The 22,316-nt window shown below is 41.4% G+C and overlaps 1 protein-coding gene across 5 annotated transcripts in view; it reads left to right on the top strand.

The window, feature by feature from the left end:
- The window catches only part of RSPH10B (radial spoke head 10 homolog B), a 31,529-nt gene that overhangs the window by 5,837 nt on the left and 3,376 nt on the right, over positions 1-22,316 (top strand). For 3 of the 5 annotated variants that reach the window (XM_081839633.1, XM_081839632.1, XM_081839631.1), the window contains exons 4-20: positions 648-716; positions 999-1,172; positions 2,094-2,120; positions 2,518-2,603; positions 4,231-4,351; positions 6,230-6,406; positions 6,682-6,823; positions 10,129-10,250; positions 11,280-11,469; positions 12,382-12,490; positions 13,384-13,463; positions 13,582-13,730; positions 14,203-14,310; positions 16,231-16,407; positions 18,687-18,812; positions 20,134-20,224; positions 21,251-21,376. In XM_081839633.1, the coding sequence (XP_081695759.1) occupies positions 648-716; positions 999-1,172; positions 2,094-2,120; positions 2,518-2,603; positions 4,231-4,351; positions 6,230-6,406; positions 6,682-6,823; positions 10,129-10,250; positions 11,280-11,469; positions 12,382-12,490; positions 13,384-13,463; positions 13,582-13,730; positions 14,203-14,310; positions 16,231-16,407; positions 18,687-18,812; positions 20,134-20,224; positions 21,251-21,376 (2,074 nt within the window). The remainder of the gene's footprint in view (positions 1-647; positions 717-998; positions 1,173-2,093; positions 2,121-2,517; positions 2,604-4,230; positions 4,352-6,229; positions 6,407-6,681; positions 6,824-10,128; positions 10,251-11,279; positions 11,470-12,381; positions 12,491-13,383; positions 13,464-13,581; positions 13,731-14,202; positions 14,311-16,230; positions 16,408-18,686; positions 18,813-20,133; positions 20,225-21,250; positions 21,377-22,316) is intronic. The other 2 variants (XM_081839635.1, XM_081839634.1) reach the window with 2 other exon arrangements.

Below are 22,316 nucleotides of genomic sequence, written 5' to 3'. Positions count from 1 at the left end.
AACAAGTTGATAATTTGTCTGGAAAAAACCTTTAACGATGTAAATGGGAGCGGGAGACGTGAGGGAGTCCAAAGAAGTGATGAAACTATGTCTGTGATAGAAGTAAGATTGTTTATTATTTGTGCATTTATATTTAAAAACTTTAATAAATATTTATTAAAAAAAAAGGAAGGCAAGTGTTAAAATAGTATTTCTATACCGCCCTCCATCTGAGGATCACAGAGCTGTTTACAATATAATACAATCTCTCTCCAGGGTTTCAGACAGGACTGTTTCTCAGCCCCCCCCCGCCCCCGCCCCCGCCCCGGAAATTCTCTTTCAGGTGCTTAGATATCCCTATTTTCCTACTGTTTTGTTGTTTGGAAGTTGACAAAACACAGCTATATAAATCACCACAAACTGCTATAATTCTTAGCTAAATCTTTTAAGCTTTTATGGTGTTTTATTTCTCTGGATATGTATTTTAAGTACACTTAAATAGTATATTGATTGTTAACCCCAGATTGATTGTTTTTATTGTTTATGTAGAGAATTATGCAGAAATTCTGGTTTAAATATGCTGGCCGTTGGCTGTAATAAACACTGACTGACTGATTGATTGATTGATTGATTGATTGATTGATTGAAATCTGTGTTTCATTTTGAAGGGCATGTTTTCTGAAGGCCTCATGCATGGACAAGGAACATACACATGGGCTGATGGAGTGAAGTATGAGGTAAAGTGTCGTGTTAAATGGAGCATCATTACAACTACCTTGACGGCCCTTAACTTGCAAGTACATGTCTTAGAATCTTGGCACAAGGATGATTTCCATATTCGTATATTAAATCTTATGTCTGTGCTTGTTTGTAGTGATAAACCGAGAACCTGGGCTTAATAAACCATACTTTTCAATATTTTTATGAAAAGGTCTAATGCATAAATTTCCAGGTAAAACAAGTGATCTCTTGTTCTAGCTGTGAATCTCTTTTGTCCCTCCCCTCACCCCTCTCTCTAGGGAAACTTTGTGAAGAACCTACAAATGCATCATGGCAGTTACACCTGGCCGGATGGCAGCGTCTATGACGGAGAGGTAAAGAGTGGGATCAGGCATGGCTTTGGCATGTACAAGTGTGGCACCTACCCTGTTTCGTATATCGGCCAGTGGGTCGAAGGCAAAAGGCATGGCAAGGTAAGTAAAGCATCATGGCTGAAGCATCACCTGCATGGCTGGGGCAATCTGGGGCAGGAAGATCTCGCCTGTCCTGTGCTCAGAGCTGCTACCAAGTCTAGACACAGATTTAAGATTTGCTGAGTTGCCTGAAAGGGGAGAGACTCCATCAGCCAAGGCCTCCTTCCACTTGCCTTGCCCCACCCTCTAGTCTCTGCTTCTCAATTTGTATTGTATTATTTTATGTACTGTGTCTTGCCGTTGTTTTATTGATTATAGTTTATAAATTAGTTATTATAACTGCTGAGTGGATTTCTGTTTAACTTTTATATGTTGTTGTTGTTGTTGTTATTATTATTATTATTATTTAATACTATTCTAGTGATTGTTGAATGTTACTTTTTTGATATAGGTTACCTATTTTAAAGTTATGTTTTATTATCACATTTTTGTATTGCATTAGATTGTTATAAGATGTCCATTTTTTGTTTCTTCAGCTTGTAAACCGCCTTGAGTATTGTAAGATAGAAAGACGGTATACAAATTAAAAATGATGGTGATGACAAGGTGACTGATAGCAGTCCTCCTTTCACTCTTTGTGAGTTTTCTACTTTGCTATTGGTGCCATAGTTAAAAAGCAAACAAAACCGGGCCAGATCCAGACTTGAGGGGGGTCTCGGCCTTTTCTAGGTGCCCTGTTAGGGAGACTTACCTTTTAATTATGGTAATTATGGCAGCCGAGCTCCAATGAATGTGTGCCAGGTGTAAGGAAGCAAGATGGCATGGTTTCCATTCTGACCTGTGTCAGTCAAATGTAGCACAATCTCCGTTCTGCTGCATGTCGTCTTTAGACAAAAAAAACCAATGTTATTCTTCTTGCTGTCCACTGTGGCTGAATTTTAAATAATTAATACGCTTCCACCCCAATTCCATTCATTTTAGTGCAAAGGAAATGCAAATACAGAAATGGTAATCAGTTTCATATTGTCCGTAGACAACAACAAGGGTCAGTACTAATCATATTTGCAGGACTGATTTCCATTCCAACATGCTTCCTCCCAACACCACTACCTCACAAGCTGGTTTTGAAATTGGGCAAATCTAACTGTTTTGGTTTCTCAGTTTTCCCCAGCCTTTGGTTCTCCATATTTCCACATTAGTTTTCAGTCCTCCTGAAAAATCATGACCATTTTAATGCTGTTTTCTCCTAACCTGCACTTTTTTGTATGCATTTTTCCCCTGACATGCATACAGTATAATGAGCTTTTGGGTGTCATTTTCATGGATTTATAATGCACACTTTACCTTAGTACATGCAAATGTTTAGGCACTGGTTGATTAATGCGCTTGTATGATGTGCTTTCAGGGCACCATTTATTACAACAAGGAAGGTTCTTCCTGGTATGAAGGTGACTTCGTATACAATGTAAAAAGTGGATGGGGAATAAGATGGTAAGTTTTAGAACCTTTCTGATTCATCAGATCTTTGGACACATATTAGCAGGACACATATCTGCAGGAAACTCACATTTTCATTTATTACATGTGCAACAAGGAAGCCAAGGTACCCTCTGTTGGTTTTCCCTGTTATGTCCTCATAACAGCCCTGTGAGGTAGGCTAAATTGAGAGATTGAGGACCAAACCACATATTATCATGATTGCATGTTCAAAACAATATATAGTGGTACAGTGCTGCCTCGCAAGACGAAATTAATCCGTTCCGTGAGGCTCTCCGTATAGCGGTTTTTTCGTCTTGCGAAGCAAGCCCATTGACAGCTTAGCGGATTAGCGCTATTAGCGGTTTAGCGGCTTTTAGCGGATCAGCTGATAAGCGGCTTAGCGGCTTAGGAAAAGGAGGGGGGAGGGGGAAAACCCCGCAGGAACTCGCAAGACATTTCGTCTTGCGAAGCAAGCCCATAGGGAAATTCGTTTTGCGAAGCGCCTCCAAAACGGAAAACCCTTTCGTCTAGCGGGTTTTCCGTCTCATGAGGCGTTCGTCTTGCGGGGCACCACTGTACCTCGGGTTACAGACGCTTCAGGTTACAGACTCCGCTAACCCAGAAATAGTACCTTGAGTTAAGAACTTTGCTTCAGGATGAGAACAGAAACCACGCAGTAGTGGTGCGGCAGCAGTGGGAGGCCCCATTAGCTAAAGTGGTGCTTCAGGTTAAGAACAGTTTCAGGTTAATAATGGACCTCCAGAATGAATTAAGTTCTTAACCAGAGGTACCACTGTATTTACGATGGGCCACACATTTATTTTAACAGAAACCAGCCATATTGGCCCTTCCAACTGGATTTTGTTTGTTTGTTTAACGTAGAATGATGACCAGTCTTAAACACACCACCAAGGCAACTTGTGATTTGGCCTAAGATTTGCCAAAAGCGAGGTTCATGGCTGAGCAGAATTCATAGTATCCTCATTCCAAGCTGAGCTTATCAGTCAGTATCCCACAATTACATATTAGGTATCCTAAACGTGAATCAAGTTGAAATGCGCTAACTGTCAAATATGGTGTTATGCATTTGGTTGGGCTATCTAAAATACTGTGGGTAGCCAAGGACTAATGAAAAAATAATACTGGAGACCTCTCTCCCACCTTTGGAATGTAAAACCCATCAGAGTTTGGGAAGGTGGCATCTTGGGAAGCTTTTCATTTTATATGCACTTTTTTTTAAAAAAAAAATGCATATACTGTAGCAGCTACTGATTGAGGGGAGCAGTAATTATCGGGATTGAAGCAGGTGAGGAGGGAGTATTTAACCTTTTCTTCCTTGCTGCAATGAAAATTACTCCTCCAAGGTTGCTGTTCGCATTGGGAGTGAATCTAGTGACCTTCCAAGGTAGACTTCCTATAAACATGGAGGTTCTGTTCAGCTTTTATGGGTAATATACTTCTCCTCCACCGTAATTTTCTCTTTCCCCCCTTTTAAAGCCATCTGCTAGTAGCTGCATCACATCTTGGGGAAATGACTTCACATCATCCAGAAATGACTTTATGAAATGTCAGTCTATTTTGAAACAATATTCGTTGGGATTGCCACTCTGCTTTCCTTGTGCATTTGTTTCCTTCCTAGTTATAAATCTGGAAATATCTATGAAGGCCAGTGGGAGAGGGACATGCGTCATGGAGAAGGGCGGATGAGGTGGCTCACGACGAATCAGGAATATACTGGGCAGTGGGTTAATGGCATACAGGTAGGACTGAACTACTTGGATGTTAAAGTGGTACAGGTTATTTTTTGTGTGTGGAATTGTGGGAAGGAATGTGGAAATAACTAAATTAATGGTTCTTATTACCCTGAGTAGTACCGAGTTAAAAACCAAAGAGGAATGTAAATGGGTAAAATTGATGGTAATTGCAGCCAGACAGGTTATAGCGAGTAATTGGAAAAATGCAGAAGAGTTAGGGGTGAACCAATGGAGGAAAAAACTGAATAATATTATAAGTTTAGAATACCTAACTGTGAAGATACACAGAATGAAAGGGTTTAAGGTCAGTGAAAAAGAGGAGGATTGGTTTGAGAAGATACTGAATTATTTGGGTAGGTTTGAACAATTTGGGGCATTAAAATGTTAAAAGTTAAATAAACCTTGTGGAGGGAGGAGTGTTAAGGTATATAGAAGTGTACATATGGTTGATTTGAATATGTTATTATTGAATATTATTGAATATGTATATTATTGAATATGTATACCCAATGTATCAGCCACCCGGGGGGTTTCACTGTTTGTGTTTTGGTGGTTGGTAAAAAGTAAAATATTTTTAAAAGTGGTACAGATAGGACTCAAGTAAACATTAGATTAATTGTGTGACTTGGAGCCACATCAGGGTTTTGTTTTTAAATCCTCTCCATGGGAGGGCAATTTCCATTAGCCTGCAGTGTGGAGGGGTAGGAGATCCATCTCTTTCTTCTGCACCCAGTTACCTCCCGAAGCAGCAATTGGTGATAGAAGTAAAGCTCTCATTAACATATTTGTGAAAGCTACTCGTTACAAGGATGTTCGCCATGGCTAATAATTTCGCAAGGATCATAAGCTGTCAAAATAGGACTACCTTGTTAAATTGCACCCCACTTTTAGATGTGTAACTCATGCATGGTCCATATATTAGGGTTTCCAAAACTAGGGTCTCCAGCTATTTTTGGACTACAGTTCCCATCATCCCTGACCACTGGTTCTGCTAGCTGGAAATGATGGGAGTTGTAGTTCAAAAACAGCTGGAGACCTAGGTTTGGAAAACCCTGGTCTATATGGAGAGCAGCCATCTTTCTTAAGTGGAATTCTACAGAAACCAGGAATGCTCCTAACTGACACACTCCAAATCAAGGATAGGGAACTTCTGGCTTTCCTGATGTTCTTTGACCCCAGTTCCAATCATCCATGGACCATTGGCCATGTTGGCTTGGACTGATGGGATTTGGAGTCCAGTGGCATCTTGACGTTCCTCATCTAGCTTCTACCATATTCTCTGGTTAAGTTGGGACGTCATTACTTCAACCAAAGGCGTTCTTGAAGCAATGTTGCAATGCAACAGATAATCTGTTCCACAGTGCTCCTTGGTGTTGTTCACCTAATTCACCTAAGCATTGGCTCCCAGTACGTTTCTGAGCACGATTCAAAGTGTTGGTGCTGACCTTTAAAGCCCTAAACAGCCTCGGTCCAGTATACCTGAAGGAGCCTGTCCACCCCCATCATTCAGGCTGGACACTGAGATCCAGCGCCAAGGGCCTTCTGGCGGTTCCCTCATTGCGAGAAGTGAGGCTACAGGGAACCAGACAGAGGGCCTTCTCGGTAGTGGCGCCCGCCCTGTGGAACGCCCTCCCATCAGATGTCAAAGAGATAAACAACTACCTAACATTCAGAAGACATCTTAAGGCAGCCCTGTTCAGGGAAGTTTTTAATATTTAACGCTGTACTGTTTTTAACACTTGATTGGGAGCCGCCCAGAGTGGCTGGGGAAACTCAGCCAGATGGGGGGGGTATAAATAATAAATTATTATTATTATTATTATTATTATTAATTATTATTCTAGTGCACTCACTGAGAGTTGGTTTTTTAAAAATCTTTTTCAGCACGGCTATGGTACCCACACTTGGTATCTGAAGAGAATACCCGGATCACAATACCCCCTAAGGAATGAATACGTGGGAGATTTCGTCAATGGGGACCGCCATGGACACGGGAAGTTCTTCTTTGCCAGTGGAGCAATGTATGATGGGCAGTGGGTTCACAATAAGAAGCAAGGCATGGTAAGGTTTGGGGTATGGAGAGCTCAGAAACATGGCATGAAACCTCAGCCTCCTCACTGGAACTGTAAAACAAGTGTTGCTGCAGAATAAAGGGTTAAATAGAGCATTGGCAAAGCCTCTACAGTATATCTATCCATCAATAGCTAGTTCTCAGCATTCTGTTGCAATGCAGTGTGGCCCACAGAATCCTGCCTACAATGATGCTAACTGGTGTGTAGTTGGCCTGTTTTTATCTCTGCCATTGGGGACATAAATTTCCCTTTCCCCCCCTTCAGGGTAAGCTTGTGTTCAAGAATGGCCGTGTCTATGAAGGCGAATTTATCGATGACCATATGGCGGAATATCCATCTTTTCAAATTGACATCATGAATAACCAAGATCTGAGTGGCATTCGGACGACGAGTCCCTTTGGCACTGGTGAGGAGCCTGAAGTGTGGCGGAAAGTAATTTGGGTGTGTAGCACCTTGGACCCTCCAAGAAGTTGCTGAACTACAACTCCCCACAGCGCCAGTAAGCATGGCCAACGGCCATGAATGATGGGAGCAGCAGTTCAGCAACATCTAGAAGACTAAAGGCCCCTCGCACCTGGACTAAAGTGAGGGCAGCTGGAGTTAAAATGCATTTAAAAAATGTATTTTATGAGAGTGAATATGTTTAGAAATGCACATTTTTGTGAGGATTTCAGTATCGTATGTGTGGAGTAGAATTATGGCGGACACCAGTGTCGTGTGGTGAATTTTTTCTTAGGAGGAGGAGTTAGGAACAGAGGCGCCAGCTTACGAGGGCAATTACGGGGGGTGTTGCAGGCATGAGCCTCGTACCTCCCTCCCTAAGCCAGACAGAAGCTTCCCGGGCTTTGGGAAGGAGGTGCTAGGGGAACATTTAGGGGGCTGGCCTTGTCCCCCTAGTCCACTGACCACACGCCACTGGTGAACACAGGCAACACAACGTCAACTCGAGAAAGGTTAATAGCGCAATCCTTTTTCTTTCTTTTCAAAATCATTTTTATTTGATTTTTCAAATATAAATTTACAACAAAATCAATCACAAATCCATACAGAGAGATTTCTCTGAATCTCTTTTTTTAAAAAAAATAATTTTTATTAAGTTTTTCATTATACAAATTCAACAAATCAAACAATTTCCACAAATTTCAACTTTTTGTGGTTTTTTTTTTAAAAAACAACAACTGTATTTTTATTTTTATTTTTTTAAAAAAGACTCCACTTAACTTTACAACAAAAGAAAACAAGAGCTCTCCTCAATCAGGCCAAAGGCCCATCTAGACCAGCGTCCTGTTCTCACAGTTCCCCACTAGATGCCCCTATGCAAAGCCCGCAAACAGGACTTGAGTGCCACTCCCCACCTGCAGTTCCCCAAAACTAGCATTTGAAGGTGCATTTTTTTTTAATAAATATTTATTAAGGTTTTTTTATAAAAGAAATGCACAGATAATAGACAACATTAGTTATGTCATAACAAAATCTCATAACTTCTTTGGACTTCCTCACGTCTCCTGCTCCCACTTACATCGTTGAATGATTTTTTCAAGCAAATTATCATCTTATTTACCATCTTATTTCCACTCATTTAAAAATAGTCTAACAATTCTCCAGAGGGTTTATATTTTCCTTAATCTCAATTATCGTCAAATTCCGGTCTAATTTAGTGGTGGCCAATTATTTTATGATCAAGCATCCTTCTTAACATTCAACCAAATTACAATATTTTTGTAGATAAATCTTAAATTTCTTCCAATCCTCTTCAATCCTTTCTTCTCCCAGGTCTCGGATTCTGCAATCCTTTTTCTTTCAAAAAGCGCAATCCTTTTTCTTTCTTTTCAAAATCATTTTTATTTGATTTTTCAAATATAAATTTACAACAAAATCAATCACAAATTCATACAAAGAGATTTCTCTGAATCTCTTTTTTTTTAAAAAAAATAATTTTTATTAAGTTTTCCATTATACAAATTCAACAAATCAAACAATTTTCACAAATTTCAACTTTTTGGACTTCCATCAGCTTCTCTGCCAATCATCCATATTTTCCCATTTTTACACATTTTCTAAATTTAATATTGCATTTTAATATTACTCTTACTGTCCTATTTCTGTTTATCAATACTCTAACTTTCACAAAGCCTCTTTAAATCCCACTAACGTTGTTTGTTCGTCACATATACTTTTCAGATGTTCTGCAAATTTTCCCCAGTCCTCGATGAACCTGTGGTCCCGTTGATATCTTATCTTCCCAGTTAATTTATCCAATTCTGCATAGTCTATGAGTTTCATCCTCCATTCTTCAAGAGTCGGTAATTCCTCCTGTTTCCATTTTTGGGCCATTAGTATTCTTGCTGCTGTTACTGCGTATTGAAAAAGTTTATGGTCACTTCTATTTATCTCTCTTCCTGTTATTCCTAACAGGAAGGCTTCTGGTTTCTTTACAAATGTATATTTCAACATTTTCTTCAACTCATTATATATCATTTCCCAGAAACCCTTCACTTTCTTACACTCCCACCACATATGATAAAATGATCCTTCTTTTTCTTTACATTTCCAACACTTATTACATGTTTTAAACATTTTTGCTAACTTAACCGGTGTAATGTACCATCTATATACCATTTTCATAATATTTTCCTTTAACGCAGTAAATGCTGTAAATTTTATATTTTCATTCCATACTTTCTGCCAGTCATCCAATTGTATATTATATCCAAAATCTCTGGCCCAGTGCATCATAACCGACTTTACTTCCTCATCCTTCGTTTGCCATTCCAACAACATTTTATACATTTTTGACAATATTTTATAATCATTATTTATTATCTCTGTTTGAAATTTCGATTCTTTTTCTGCATATCCACTCTCTTTAAAATCCTTTTTAAACATTTCATTTACCTGAAAATAATGCAACTAAGATTTCTCTGAATCTCAAGACTCCATCCCCTCCATGGGTCCTAATTTCAACGCTTACAACTGCATATCAATCCGTTCTCCACATTTTTGTCCATCTCGTTTATCCATAGTATTTGTTCCTTTACAAGCGAGATTAAAATCCTGCTCATGTTTCCATTTGCTTACAATGGTCTCTTAAATAAATTGTAACCCCTATTCTTTTTTAAAGTTCTTGTCCTCTTGGTTCCTGAGCTTCCCAGTTAGTTTTGCCATTTCAGCATAGTTCATCAACTTGGTTTGTCATTCTTCCCTGGTCGAGATTGTTTCTTCTTTCCATCTCTGGGCTAATAACATCCGTACGGCCATTGTCGCATACATAAATAGTATTTTCTGATCCTTTGGAATCTCAGTACCTATAATTCCTAATAAAAAAGCTTCTGGTTTTCAAAGGAACGTTATTTTAAACATTTCCCCCCCCAGTTCATTATATATCATTTCCCAAAAGGTTTTTATTACTTTACATGACCCCCAGATATGATAAAAGGTACATTCTTTATCTTTACATTTCCAGCAGGTATTTGTACTTGCTCTATACATTTTTGAATAGTGCAATCCTAACCATGCCTGCTCAGTCCTGTTGAATTCAATAGGTCTTGCTCCCAGGTAAATGAGGTTAAGATTGCAGCTTGATTAATCCATTAGGTGTCCACCGGGGTCCTCAGGTCTGCTTGTGCTGATGTTGCTCTTTAAATTTTTGTAACAAATAATTATCAGTTTGATTTCTTTCCTCCCACCGCCACCGCCTGCCCTGTTGCGAAGAGAGTATCAAAGTTGTTGATGGCCCAGATAGTACATCTGCACTGGGAACGAATATAGAAATAGATATATCAACTTTGTTGGCTATATTTCCAGAAGAAAACAGGGAAGAAGAAATCAAACAGGTAAAATGGCTTTACATTTATGATTTTTTTAAAAAAATGATTTTTAATTTCAAGGAACTAAACATACCTGTACAAGAAAAATACAGCTTGGTAGTTGTAAAGAAAAGAAAGAAAAATAGAGGCTGATGGTTGTAGTTTTTAGACCTACCAAAAAAGGCACTGTCTCTCCATAAGGTTCCATGAGTTGATGGAGGGTGAAAGCCATATTTGATTGCCTTAACAAAATCAATAATATGATACCAGGTTGTACAGAACAGGCATGTCCAACTAGTCGATCATGATCTACTGGTTGAATGCAGGATGTCCATGGTTGATCGTGTGATCCTTAGCGACCCCCCCCCCAAAAAAGCTCCACAACTTTGCCTGTCAATGACAATGGGTCTATCACAGGCGGCATTATTATACTGTGAGTAGATTGCAGTCTTTTGGGAATTGGACATGCCTGGTTTAGAAGGTGTGAATCTTCCCTTCATGCAGTGTTGGAAATGTAAACCTTCAATCTCTCTGTCAGTCTCTTAATATCTGGGCAGGATTCACCCACCAGCCCTGTTGGTGGAAGTCCTACACAAGGACCTCTGCTTGTGCTATATGGTTTTCCCTCCACTCTCCCCCAACACCCCTTAAAATTATCTCTGCATGGGGTCAGGAAATCACCCAGAACAGCAAACTGGAGCAGGAGATCATTTGGTCTGGCAGACTGAAATGCTTGAGCTGATGGAACATTCAACGTAGCACATCATTGAAATCCTCCTTTAGTCTTACTTATTGCTACCGATCATAGAGTTTTCAAGGTAGAATACAAAAGGGACAATAATGATAGTAAGATAATACACAGACACAATTAATGTGTAGAAAAACACTTTCCCCAAAGAGCTTCATTAATAAGTCAGACTGGCAAACATTAATAAATATGAGGTATATAAATACAAAAATATTTTATTATACATATCTAGCTTATTTAATACAACAAAATACTTACACTTTTTTATTACCGATTTTCTATAGAAAACTATATATATTTGTCTCCAGACAGAGTTTGCTGTACTGAGATATATCTCGGAACTGAGGCGAATCTACACCTTCTACAGCAGCTTAGGATATGACCATTCTCTTGATAACACCTTCCTGATGACGAAGCTTCAGTTCTGGAGATTTCTAAAGGACTGTAGATTCCACCATTGCAACCTTACGCTTGCTGACATGGATAGGATCCTGAATGGTTTGCATTCCTAATAGAATAGACTGTCCATGTTATTTTAGTAGTGGCAGAGCAGCAATCAGTAAGCGTGGGTAAATAGCCTATTTGCAACTTAATGAAGCCAACGCCTTGCATTGAAGTTGCAATGATTGGCCCAGTTCACATGTGTCACTAAATCATGGTGTGGCGGTAAATGGAAGAGCCTCCCCAAGTTTAAGCAAAGCCTTAGGTTTGCGTGTGTACACACACACACACACAGAGTCCCACATGTCCCAATCAGGGGGTTGGATCCTGCCTGTCGTTGGCTCTGGCTTCACCTGCTGTTGGTCTCCCTTGCTTCTGCCCTACCAGTCCCAGTGGGCACACGCCACCACCGCGTGGGGTGAGCCTCATATTATGACTTAACTTCTGGTACAGTTCTCTTGCTATGGTTCAGTTAGTGTAGCCGGTAATCCATACTGGATGGAAGGGATATAACTGTTTTATGTGCATAACATAAGCCAGTATTCAGAATGTCTTACCTTAAAATAATTATACAGTGGTACCTCGGGTTAAGTACTTAATTCATTCCGGAGGTCTGTTCTTAACCTGAAACTGTTCTTAACCTGAAGCACCACTTTAGCTGATGGGGCCTTCAGCTGCTGCCGCGCTGCCGGAGCACGATTTCTGTTCTCATTCTGAAGCAAAGTTCTTAACCTAAAGCACTATTTCTGGGCTAGCGGAGTCTGTAACCTGAAGCATTTGTAACCTGAAGCGTATGTAAGCCAAGGTACCATTGTAATTAATTACACAAAACTTAAAATACACACCAAGATTTTCAATTAAAGTCAGGAATGAAAACAAGTTGACCTAAAAAAAAACAACAGCTCAAGTTAGAACTCTACCTCTGCATTGCTCACTGTATGCAGTACAGTGTTTTTGTTTGTTTTTCAGATAAAACATTGCTTGAAGAGATTCACTCTCCATATGAGACTTTGCTGCTCCGAATGTTTTTGACATATCTCATCTATTTGTCCTTCCACATCTATCATAAGGAGTTTGAGTAAGTGACTTGCTTAGTTCATTAGCTAAGGTAGCGCCGAACCTGAGAATAGTTTGCTGAAAAGTCACCAGTTTAAAATCTCAACACAAGGCACCTCCAGGCTGTCAGTAGGTTGCTGGAGGGGTTCAAGTGTATATTGGATAATTAGAATTGTGCCATTAAAGTAGATTAAAGTGCTGTGTTGCCCTAGGTCAAAAAAATCCATTTCTGAAAAATAGACTTCTAGAATTTTGGAAAGTGACAGGTAATTGCCTTGAAAAGTGTTGAATGAGCAAATGATTAATGGGAAGATGTACAAACACTCCACAAGCAAATCAGGATTAATGCTTGTCATGGAACTTCCCTGCAAAGAAATTGGAATGAATGTTCAGTTCAGTTTTTAAAATGATTTATTTGATTCTTCCAACATATAACATGTACACACAGAGACACACAAAATAATATATATAATAAAGTAAAACGGGCACAAAGGTTTGAAGCATAAAGACTCTTTTGAAACTGACTGGTATGGCTTTATTATATATGTTCTTAGAATGAAGACAAAGAACATTATAAAACCTTTTGCTTAGTGTAAACTGTTGATTGCCTTCTATATAAACGGTTGCACACAATAGGAACTTAGATCGTTGTTTGGATTTCCTTCGGATGCAATGCCCAACTCCCATCTTCTGGATTAGGGAGGGATAGTTTCTAAAAAAATATTGTTTTTGGATCCATAAATAGTCAACATAGTTTTGTTTTTTAAAAAATAAATAAATAACCAAACCAATTAGCTGATGAAAAACTGCAGCCCTACAACACATAACTCTAAAATGCATTCTGAATTTCTGAAACCTGTTTCCTCCGCATATCGCAGTAGTGATTGCTATATCGAATTCCTGTTTTAACTCCAGCAATACGAGTCCCCGCCTCTTCAAGTGCTTCTGCAAGTTGATGGTCAAGAATATCTGTCCTAACGCCTGCCAAATAAAAGGTGGGCTATGCATTTTGGTTTGGTTTGGTTTCCTACATTTCCCCAGATTTCATTTACGCACAGATGTTTGGGCCTTTTTCATCATCTGGCTCTGCCCCGCCCCCGTTTGCCTCTGCAGGCATCTTGTTCAGCGACCGGCAACAAACAGTCTACGCAATCAATTACATTGACAAGTGTTGGGAGATATTCAGGGCCTTTTGTCGACCAAATCCCGTTGCTCCATACGAACCGACCATGAAGATGAGGCACTTCGTCTGGATGCTGAAAGTAATCACCATCTCAAGGATTTATTTCGGGTCTTGTTAGCGACGATGTTATCTGTCAGTGTTGTTAGCGATGTTATCTGTCAGTGTTGGTTCATCTCAGGTTCTCATTTTTCCTGTCATCCATTCTCTGCATTTCCAGTTTGTTATTTTGTTATTTTTTAAAAAAAGCCCTTATGAAAAATTATCAATATTTTAGCACAAATTTCTCATACTATACAATTGCATAGAATTTTTTCAGTTTTTGTATGCAATGGCAGCCTAATATACACATTTTCACAAAGCATGTTTAACCTAATATTGGCATGTTTTCACAAATATATGCCTTCGTATTTACAGCTTATTGTAGCTTTTGCATTTTTAACACATTTTGGCCCATGTATCATTTGGGAGAACATGAACTAGGTAGCAGCACATGCCAAATTGAGAAATTTGGATAACACTAACCATTTTGTTGTTGTCGCTTCATTCTCCAGGATTTAAGACTCGTAAGCAAGCAGTTAACCGCTACCAAAATTGTGAATATACTGGCCAAAGACAGCCCTTGTGTGTGTGATGGAGATGACACTAACTTAGAACATGAGGTATATGTATTTTGGGAAAGTGTGGGGAAATATGGTCTGGGTGTAAATTTCTGCAGCTACACTGGAAAGAGCCAACCCACTTCAGGAGCTGGTTGTGCTTGGACTGTCCTTCGCCCAGAAGGAACTTTGTTTAAGAACAAAAGCTTTTGCTAGTTAATCAATATGATGAGTCTCATAAGATTCTAATGTAGAGCTGAGCCACTCCAAGTGGGACTTTGGGCGAGTGAAATTAAACTGCCCCATTTGCTTTTTCCTGGCGTCTGTTCCATGATCCGGCCAGCATCAATTGCCCACCAGGCATCATTCCCCCTTCTACCACAAAGATCCAGAAGCATGGTCCTCACTCTGATTTGGCGTCGTTATTGTTAATTTGTGGGTGAACATATCAGATGACACAGCGATTCTTCAAACAGCTCTTGTTCATTCACAGGCCAGAACAGAACAGAACTGAAGGGTTCAGTCAGCCTGCTTATATAGAGCTCCAGTACAATGTAACTGTAACAATTTTCTAAAACTATCCAAACACTGAACGTCACTTTCGATCCCTTATTTGCATAACTATCTACAGTATCCCCCTGCTGGCCCTGGGTGAGAACTTCAGTACATAACACTTATGATGAGGCAATCAGAGTGAAGGCCATGCTTCCTGCGTTGTCTCGAGAGCTTTGCAAGGAAACAACATACCTGTCAGCAACCAGATAGCCCATGGGTAGGCAAACTAAGGCCCAGGGGCCAGATCCGGCCCAATCGCCTTCTAAATCCGGCCTGCGGATGGTCTGGGAATCGGCGTGTTTTTACATGAGTAGAATGTTTGCTTTTATTTAAAATACATCTCTGGGTTATTTGTGGGGCATAGGAATTCGTTTATTCCCCCCCAATATACTCCGACCCCCCACAAGGTCTGAAGGACAGTGGACCGGTCCCCTGCTGAAAAAGTTTGCTGACCCCTGAGGTAGCCGCTTTCACATCCTTGCCCCTAAAGCTGCCCCCACTGTATTTCACATCCTGCAAACAGTATTGCAGGATTGGGGGCTCTGTCCTATTCTGACACAAACTAGCCCCCCTCCCCAATTAATTGGTAGAACTGACAACATACAGCATTTCTCAACCTGTGGGTCCCCAGATGTTGTTGAACTACAACTCCCATCACCCCTAGCTAGCAAGGCCAGAGCTCAGGGATGATGGGAGTTGTAGTCCAACAACATCTGGGGACCCACAGGTTGAGAACCACTGGACAACAAGCAATAACTCAGTGATGTGAGACCTCTTGCAGGTCCATCACTGGAACCCACAGTGAAGTAATCTCAGACTCCAGATTGGCTGCACCCATCCAGTCTTCTCATTGGACCCTGCTAGGTTGGAAAGGGCTATGAAGAATTTCCTGGTCATACTGCGTCCCTGAACAACAGTGATTGTCCTACCTCTGGTGTGTTTTGGCATGTTCCTCAGCGCTGACTTCTGGTTTGAACGCCTAACACAATTGCTGACCTGGCTCCTCTCTGACAGCTGCTTGCAGCTCAGCCGTTCCACAGGTCCCTAGTTAGGACCCCTCCAGGAATATTTTGCCACATGTTCTTGGTGGATTAGCGGTGGGTTTATTCCAATTTGGTTTGTTCTGCAGCGCTTCTCCAGTGCAGCCAAATTATTGCTGTCTGGAGGGGCTGTAGTGCAACAGAAGAAGGACAAAAATAAACCAGAACTTTTGTGGACTAAAAAGTAGGTGGATTTCAGCAGGAAAGACATGCACTGGTTGGAAAAGAAGCAACATGTCCATCCCAAAACTTTTGCAGGTACAAACGGTACTGAAAGTGGGCATGACTCGTTAATCATAAGAAATGTGCAATAAAAAGATGCCTGGAGGACCCTTTGATCTTGTCGATTAGAAGTGACTTGTTCTCTTCTTCCTTTGCTGTGCTACAGCTTGTTTTCCTGGAGTTTTTCGAAGCTCTGCTGGAATGTGCCCTGTTGTACGTCACCGATGAGATGCTGAAACAGCAAGCAGAAGAATCCAGTCATTCAACAAGTTCCTTCAGAACAGATGAGTTCATAGACCCGGCTGCTGGGCCTCCTTTGGCTCAGGACTTGTCCTCTGGTCAGGTTAGTTCTCAGAGCGTAAACAATGACTCTCTTCGCTACAGGTAAGGGATGAGTTAAATGCAGCAGCAGCCTTTCACAAGGTTTGCTGGCCTCCCAAATTGAGTTTGGGCACTTTCCGGAATGGAAGCCAGACATATCAAGCAAACTTAGGATCTTCAAAGAGGGGGCAGGTTTGACAGGGTACATTGGCCCCTTACAACCGTCAGGAAAAACGCCTCAACGCCTTCAACATCAGGAGGATTTGGGGCATCACATGGCCAGACAGAATTCCCAACAACAGTGTCTTCTCTCAAGTCCACATTCCCAGCAGATTTGCACTCCTGTCTTAGTGACGTCTATGCCAGTTTGCTCATGTCCACAGAATGGAAGATGGTAGGATCCCCAGGGACGTGCTCTGCGGGGAGCTGGCTTCTGAAACCAGCCCAATCAGCAGGCCTGCTCTGCATTACAAAGATGTCAGCAAACATGACACGAAGGCTGGCAACGTCAACTCCGCCATGTGGGAATCCCTCGCGGACGACCGCAGTGCCTGGAGACAGGCAGTCAAGTCGTGTATCCATAGCAGTGACGAGAGGAGAAACAACCACTGGGAAGACCGCAGAGAGAAGAAACGCCATGGTGCATCTGCAGCAACGCAGCTGGACACCGTCATCTGCCCCAGCTGCAACAAAACATGTCTCTCCTGTATCGGGCTTCACAGCCACAGCAGGCGCTGCAGCCACCCAACAGCTTGTCCTCAACCCCAAGGCGCATTATTCCATTGTCTCCTGAGACAGACAGAGGCCAACAACAACAGGCCCCTTATTTGAATTCTACCACTCAACATCTTCTGGGAACGAAAAGGAGTTTAAGGCTGTATTCATGGACACAATCTTGTTTTGACTTCTCCGGGCCTTAGGGTTAGAAGTTGCTGGCAGCTCAGGGGTAGGGTTAACCCTGATCTAGATTGACCAGTGGTCTGCCTTTGGTAAGGGGGCTTCCTATGTTCCTCTGGTAGTAAGACTCCTGGGGGCCAAAGCACTAGCAGTTCTGAGGAACTATGATGTCAATAAACACCAAATGGCGCTGACCACCACCCTGGAGGAAGGGGGGCAGGGGAACTGGTCACATGAGGACAGTGCAAGTTTCCTCTGCCACAGAACACAAGGACTCATGGAACGAGCCCGTTGTGGGGGCAAAGGGCAGGCAACATCATAAGGGTCCTAATTTTTAAAAAGCGACTGTTAACTCAGTGATAGGACACAGGATTTTTTTTGTAGAATGTCACAGGTTCAGTTTTTTAAAAATCAGGTGACGGGAAATACTTCTGCCTGAAAACCTGGAAGCTCAGTCGGTAGAGCATGAGGCTCTTAACCTCAAGGTCGTGGGTTCGAGCCCCACGTTGGGCCAAAGATTCCTTCATTGCAGGGGGGTTGGACTAGATGACCTTCATGGTCCCAGCTCTGTAATTCTATTATGCTTCTAGGCAATGCTGGGCTTGATGGACAAAGGCCGCATCAGCACCATTCATTTAAAGCACATTTAAAGCTCATGGGTTCTGCTGGGAACTATAGTTCAATCCTCACAGAGCCACAGTTCACAGCACACTTCTCAAACTACAGTTGCCATAATTCTTTGGGGGAAGCCATATGCTTTAAAAGTATGGTGTGGATGTGACCACGCTCAGAAGTGAAGTTCTGGTGCTAGATCTAGACACATCAAAGAAGCATTACAGTTAAACGCATTGTAAACTTTGTATGAGAAATCTGTTTGGCAAAAATGGAGCTCCACAGCACCATCTGGTGCCACTGTGTTAGAAGAAGAAGAGGAGTTTGGATTTGATATCCCGCTTTATCACTACCCTAAGGAGTCTCAAAGCAGCTAACATTCTCCTTTCCCTTCCTCCCCCACAACAAACACTCTGTGAGGTGAGTGGGGCTGAGAGACTTCAGAGAAGTGTGACTAGCCCAAGGTCATCCAGCAGCTGCATGTGGAGGAGCGGGGAAGTGAACCCAGTTCACCAGATTACGAGTCCACCGCTCTTAACCACTACACCACACTGGCTTTCTGCATAAACAACACATATAAAGTGCTTTTTCTTTGCCAGTGTGGCTGAGTCCTTGATCTAGACCTATGTGTTTGCATATCTGTAAAGCACAATACCGCTAACTGGAGTTCAGAGGGGTGTTTTCTTTTGGGTGTGTGTGTGTGCAAGTGTCTTTTACCCCCCCCCCCCATATAGCACCTCCAACTAACTACAGTATTGCTCTTATTTTCTTCTGTTCTTTTAAAATTATCAGTCCGTTCAAACCAGAAGTCTAAGCAGTGGCGAAACAAGCACTGAGACCACAGAAACGCAGCATGTCAAGGCTTCCACAAGCAAGATTGTGCATTTTGTGGATGTTGGCAAGGGAAAGAAGTCTGAGGTCAGTGGGGTGATGAAGCATAATGGCTGTTTCGAGGTCCCAGGTCCAGGAAGGACTTGGAGAGATTCTTGCTTGAAATCGCAGAGAGCTGCTGTCTGACTTAGTACAAAGCCACTTTCCGTGTTCCCAGGAAAAGGCCTTTTCAGTGGTTGCCCCCTAACTCTGCAACTCTCTTCCTTGGAAGGCCCGCCTACACTCCTCTCCTTAGTTTCCTGAAAGATGATGAAGACGGTTATTTCGGAGGTTCTTGGGCATTGTGGCAGTTGAATTGCCCGTCATTCTCTGCCACTGCTATCTGTTTATTATGTTGCTACCGCTGCTTGCTTTCTCATAGGTTGTCTGATGTGATCATGTGTTGGAAGCAGGGGGTCACCAACCGTTTGGGGCGACTGTGCACGTTTGGAACGCTGTTGGCGCCAGTCACAAAATGGCCGCCGGGGTTGCGTGGCATAACACAAAAACGGCTACTACACCCAAAAGAGCAGAAAAAGAAACAGGGGCACAACATGGTGGGGGCACACCCTCCTATTATACCCCCCTTTCAAGCTGGGGAGGCACTTATAGCAGACTTCACAGTGCTCAGCCGTAGAGAGAAGCACTCTGCACTCTTTTTTTCTGTTCAGAGTAGATGTGAGGGCAAATGTTCAGACCTGGCACCCAGTGAAATGTAGGCATGTGGAAGAGGCCATTTTCAATGTAGGCCGAGCTAGTGCAAACAGGTATCGAGCAGGAAGAATGGTGTAATGTAGATTTTTGAGGGGATATTTACTGAGGCTTTCTGTGGGTGGCATAGGAAGTCCTGGCAGTTAGGCCTGGACATTGGGGCACTGAGTTGGGGCATTGAGATTTGGTTCCCAGTCAATGTTAGTTTACCTCTTATCCCCTCCACTTGGGCACATGACCAAAGCATCTTCCAGACAGAATCTTGTTGTAGGTATACCTGCATGACCTCAGTGTGGCAGCACCTATACTTTTTAACTCCCTGCCTCTTGACATCAGGCAGAGGCACCTTTGCTGTAATCTTTTCAGTGCCTGCTTAAAACATTATTCTTTAGGCAAGCCTATTCAGACAGGTAGAAGCTACATGCGTTTCATTTCAATTTTGTTAAACAAATACGGTAAATGGAAGAGTAAAGAACATTGACTCTGTTCTCTTGAGTCTTTGCCATGAACTCATTTTTGAACAACCTCATCTGGGCATATATTTATTTTTGCTTTATGTTTTATCTTAGTTACGGTACCAGAGTTTGAAAATAACACCATCTCCTAACTCAACAACTCATTTTTAAATTTTTTATTATCTTTTTTCTCATTGCCACAGAAAGGAAAAGGCAAGAATGGAGGAAAAGAGGGCAAAGGATCCCGGCACGGTTCAAAATCTCCCAGTAAAGAAAAAAGTCTCTCTCCTCAGGGTGGGTTCTTGGAAATTTCGGTCCTTCCAATCTGAGCCTTGTTGTACAGGATCTTCTTTTGCTCTGAGGGATAAACTGGCGTTAAAATTAATGTGGTTCAACTAGGCCTTTGACAGTTTAACATCCTGTAATGTTTTAAATGTGTTTGTGGGACAGGGGTGTCTGTGTGTGTTATTGGCTCATGTAGTTTTTTGTTTGTTTGTTCCTGTTATTGCATTTTTTGTGTTTTCATCTTGCATCTTTATGTTGAGATCCCTGCTGAGTTCTACGGGTGATGAATAAACCAAACATTTTGGTGCAGTTTCGACACCAGCGTTTAAAGTCAGTGCAGTTTAGGAAGGCTCAGCCCACCACCACCTTGGTTTTTTTATATATAATATTTACTCAAATTTTAAAAGTTACAAAAAGGAACAATAAAAAAGAAAAATAACAAAAACATGAAAAATACACACAGACAATAATAATAATAATAAACAGATCAGACCTTTACATAGCTTTCTTTCCTTTACTTATTTCCTTGACCTCCTCACACCTCCCTTTTTTGTATTCTAGTTCAATTAGATGTTTCAGCAAATCCTTTTCATCTTTGTTTTTATCCTAATAATTTATCTTAATATACTGTAATTCTCGTCTTTCACCAATTAATAAATCAATTTTAACTTAATCCTTTATATCATTTCTGCTAAAACCACATTACTTCATTCCAACAACCTTCTAACATTCCTTAATTTTACAATGTTTCTGTAAATAAACTTTAATTTTTTTCCAATCTTCTTCCACCAACTCTTCTCCCAGGTCTCGGATTCTGCCAGTCATTTCCGCCAGTTCCATATAGTCCACAGCCCACCACCACCTTGATTCAAAAGGGCACCCGGTTGTAGTCGACAAAAACTCGCTTCTTTATCTCAAGAACTATAGTGCAAAATTTGGTTGTGGTAACTTAAGAGGTGTCCGAAATGCATAGAGAACAGGCAAAGAGACAAATGACTTTCCAAAATATATAGCAGATGCTTTTCTTCCTTTCAGCCATGAGTTTTAATGTCACCTTCTCTTCTATCGTGGAAGAGAAAGAAGAAAGTGTAGCTCAGTCTCTATCAAGCGTGGAAGCAGGGCAAGAGTCAATTCTTAGCGCTCCCATGAAGGAATTAGCAGGTGAGAAAACTAGAACTTTTTAGATAGCAAGCTATCAGGTATGGATCATCTTTTTATCAATGTAAAGCATCATTTTTGCATTTTTGGAGTTGCTGTTATTAATATATGTGTGCTTATGTTTGACACACACACACACACACACACACACAAAATCATAACCCAGAATGCAGTTTCCAAAAAACTTCGTTAGGATTTATTTTGTTTGCTTTCACGTTTAACCACTGGGCAAGGTAAAGATGTTGCCCTTTTAGTATATCTCTTTGTTTTCCTATATTCTTGGTGTTTTGTTTCTTTACTTCTGGATTGTGTTGGCATCATAGCTGTCAACTTTCAGATTTGAAAATAAGGGATCGGCAGCCTCAAAAATAAGGGATCAGCAGCCTCAAAAATAAGGGATCAGCAGCCTCAAAAATAAGGGATCAGCAGCCTCACCTGTCCGGGGACAGTCTACGGGATATCTAAGAATCTGGGATAGAAGTGGGAAGCAGCAGGAAACGGCACTGGAATAAGGGAATTTCCCACCAAAAAAGGGAAGGTTGACAGCTATGGTTGGCATCCACAATAAGTTGGCCTTTATTTATTTGAAAAGCATTCCCTTCTCTATCTAATCTAACTAGAGGTGCTGCTTTTTGGAAGGGTCACCCTGAGTTGCAGATTGTGCAGTATTTGAGTACACATTCCTGTAAGATTTCCTGCTGTCACAAGAGGGCAGTAAAAGAACACCAGACCAAAACACAATAACTTGCACCTTCCTTTTTTGAAGACTTTCACAACGGGACAAGTTGCTCCGACCCCACAGCTAAGTCCCAAACAAAGCGTGCTTGAATTCTGCAGTGGATTGCAAGCCATAAGCCAACAGTATTGCACAAATGGGGAACCTTTGGCCCAGGGTCTAAATACAGCCCTCTATGCATCTCTGTCTGCCCCCCAGGACTCTCCC

Source organism: Podarcis erhardii (assembly GCF_964252035.2).
Source record: "Podarcis erhardii genome assembly, chromosome: 14".
Lineage (NCBI taxonomy): Eukaryota > Metazoa > Chordata > Lepidosauria > Squamata > Lacertidae > Podarcis > Podarcis erhardii.
The sequence above is the reverse complement of the archived record's forward strand: the minus strand, read 5'-3'. Positions and strand labels throughout refer to the sequence as shown.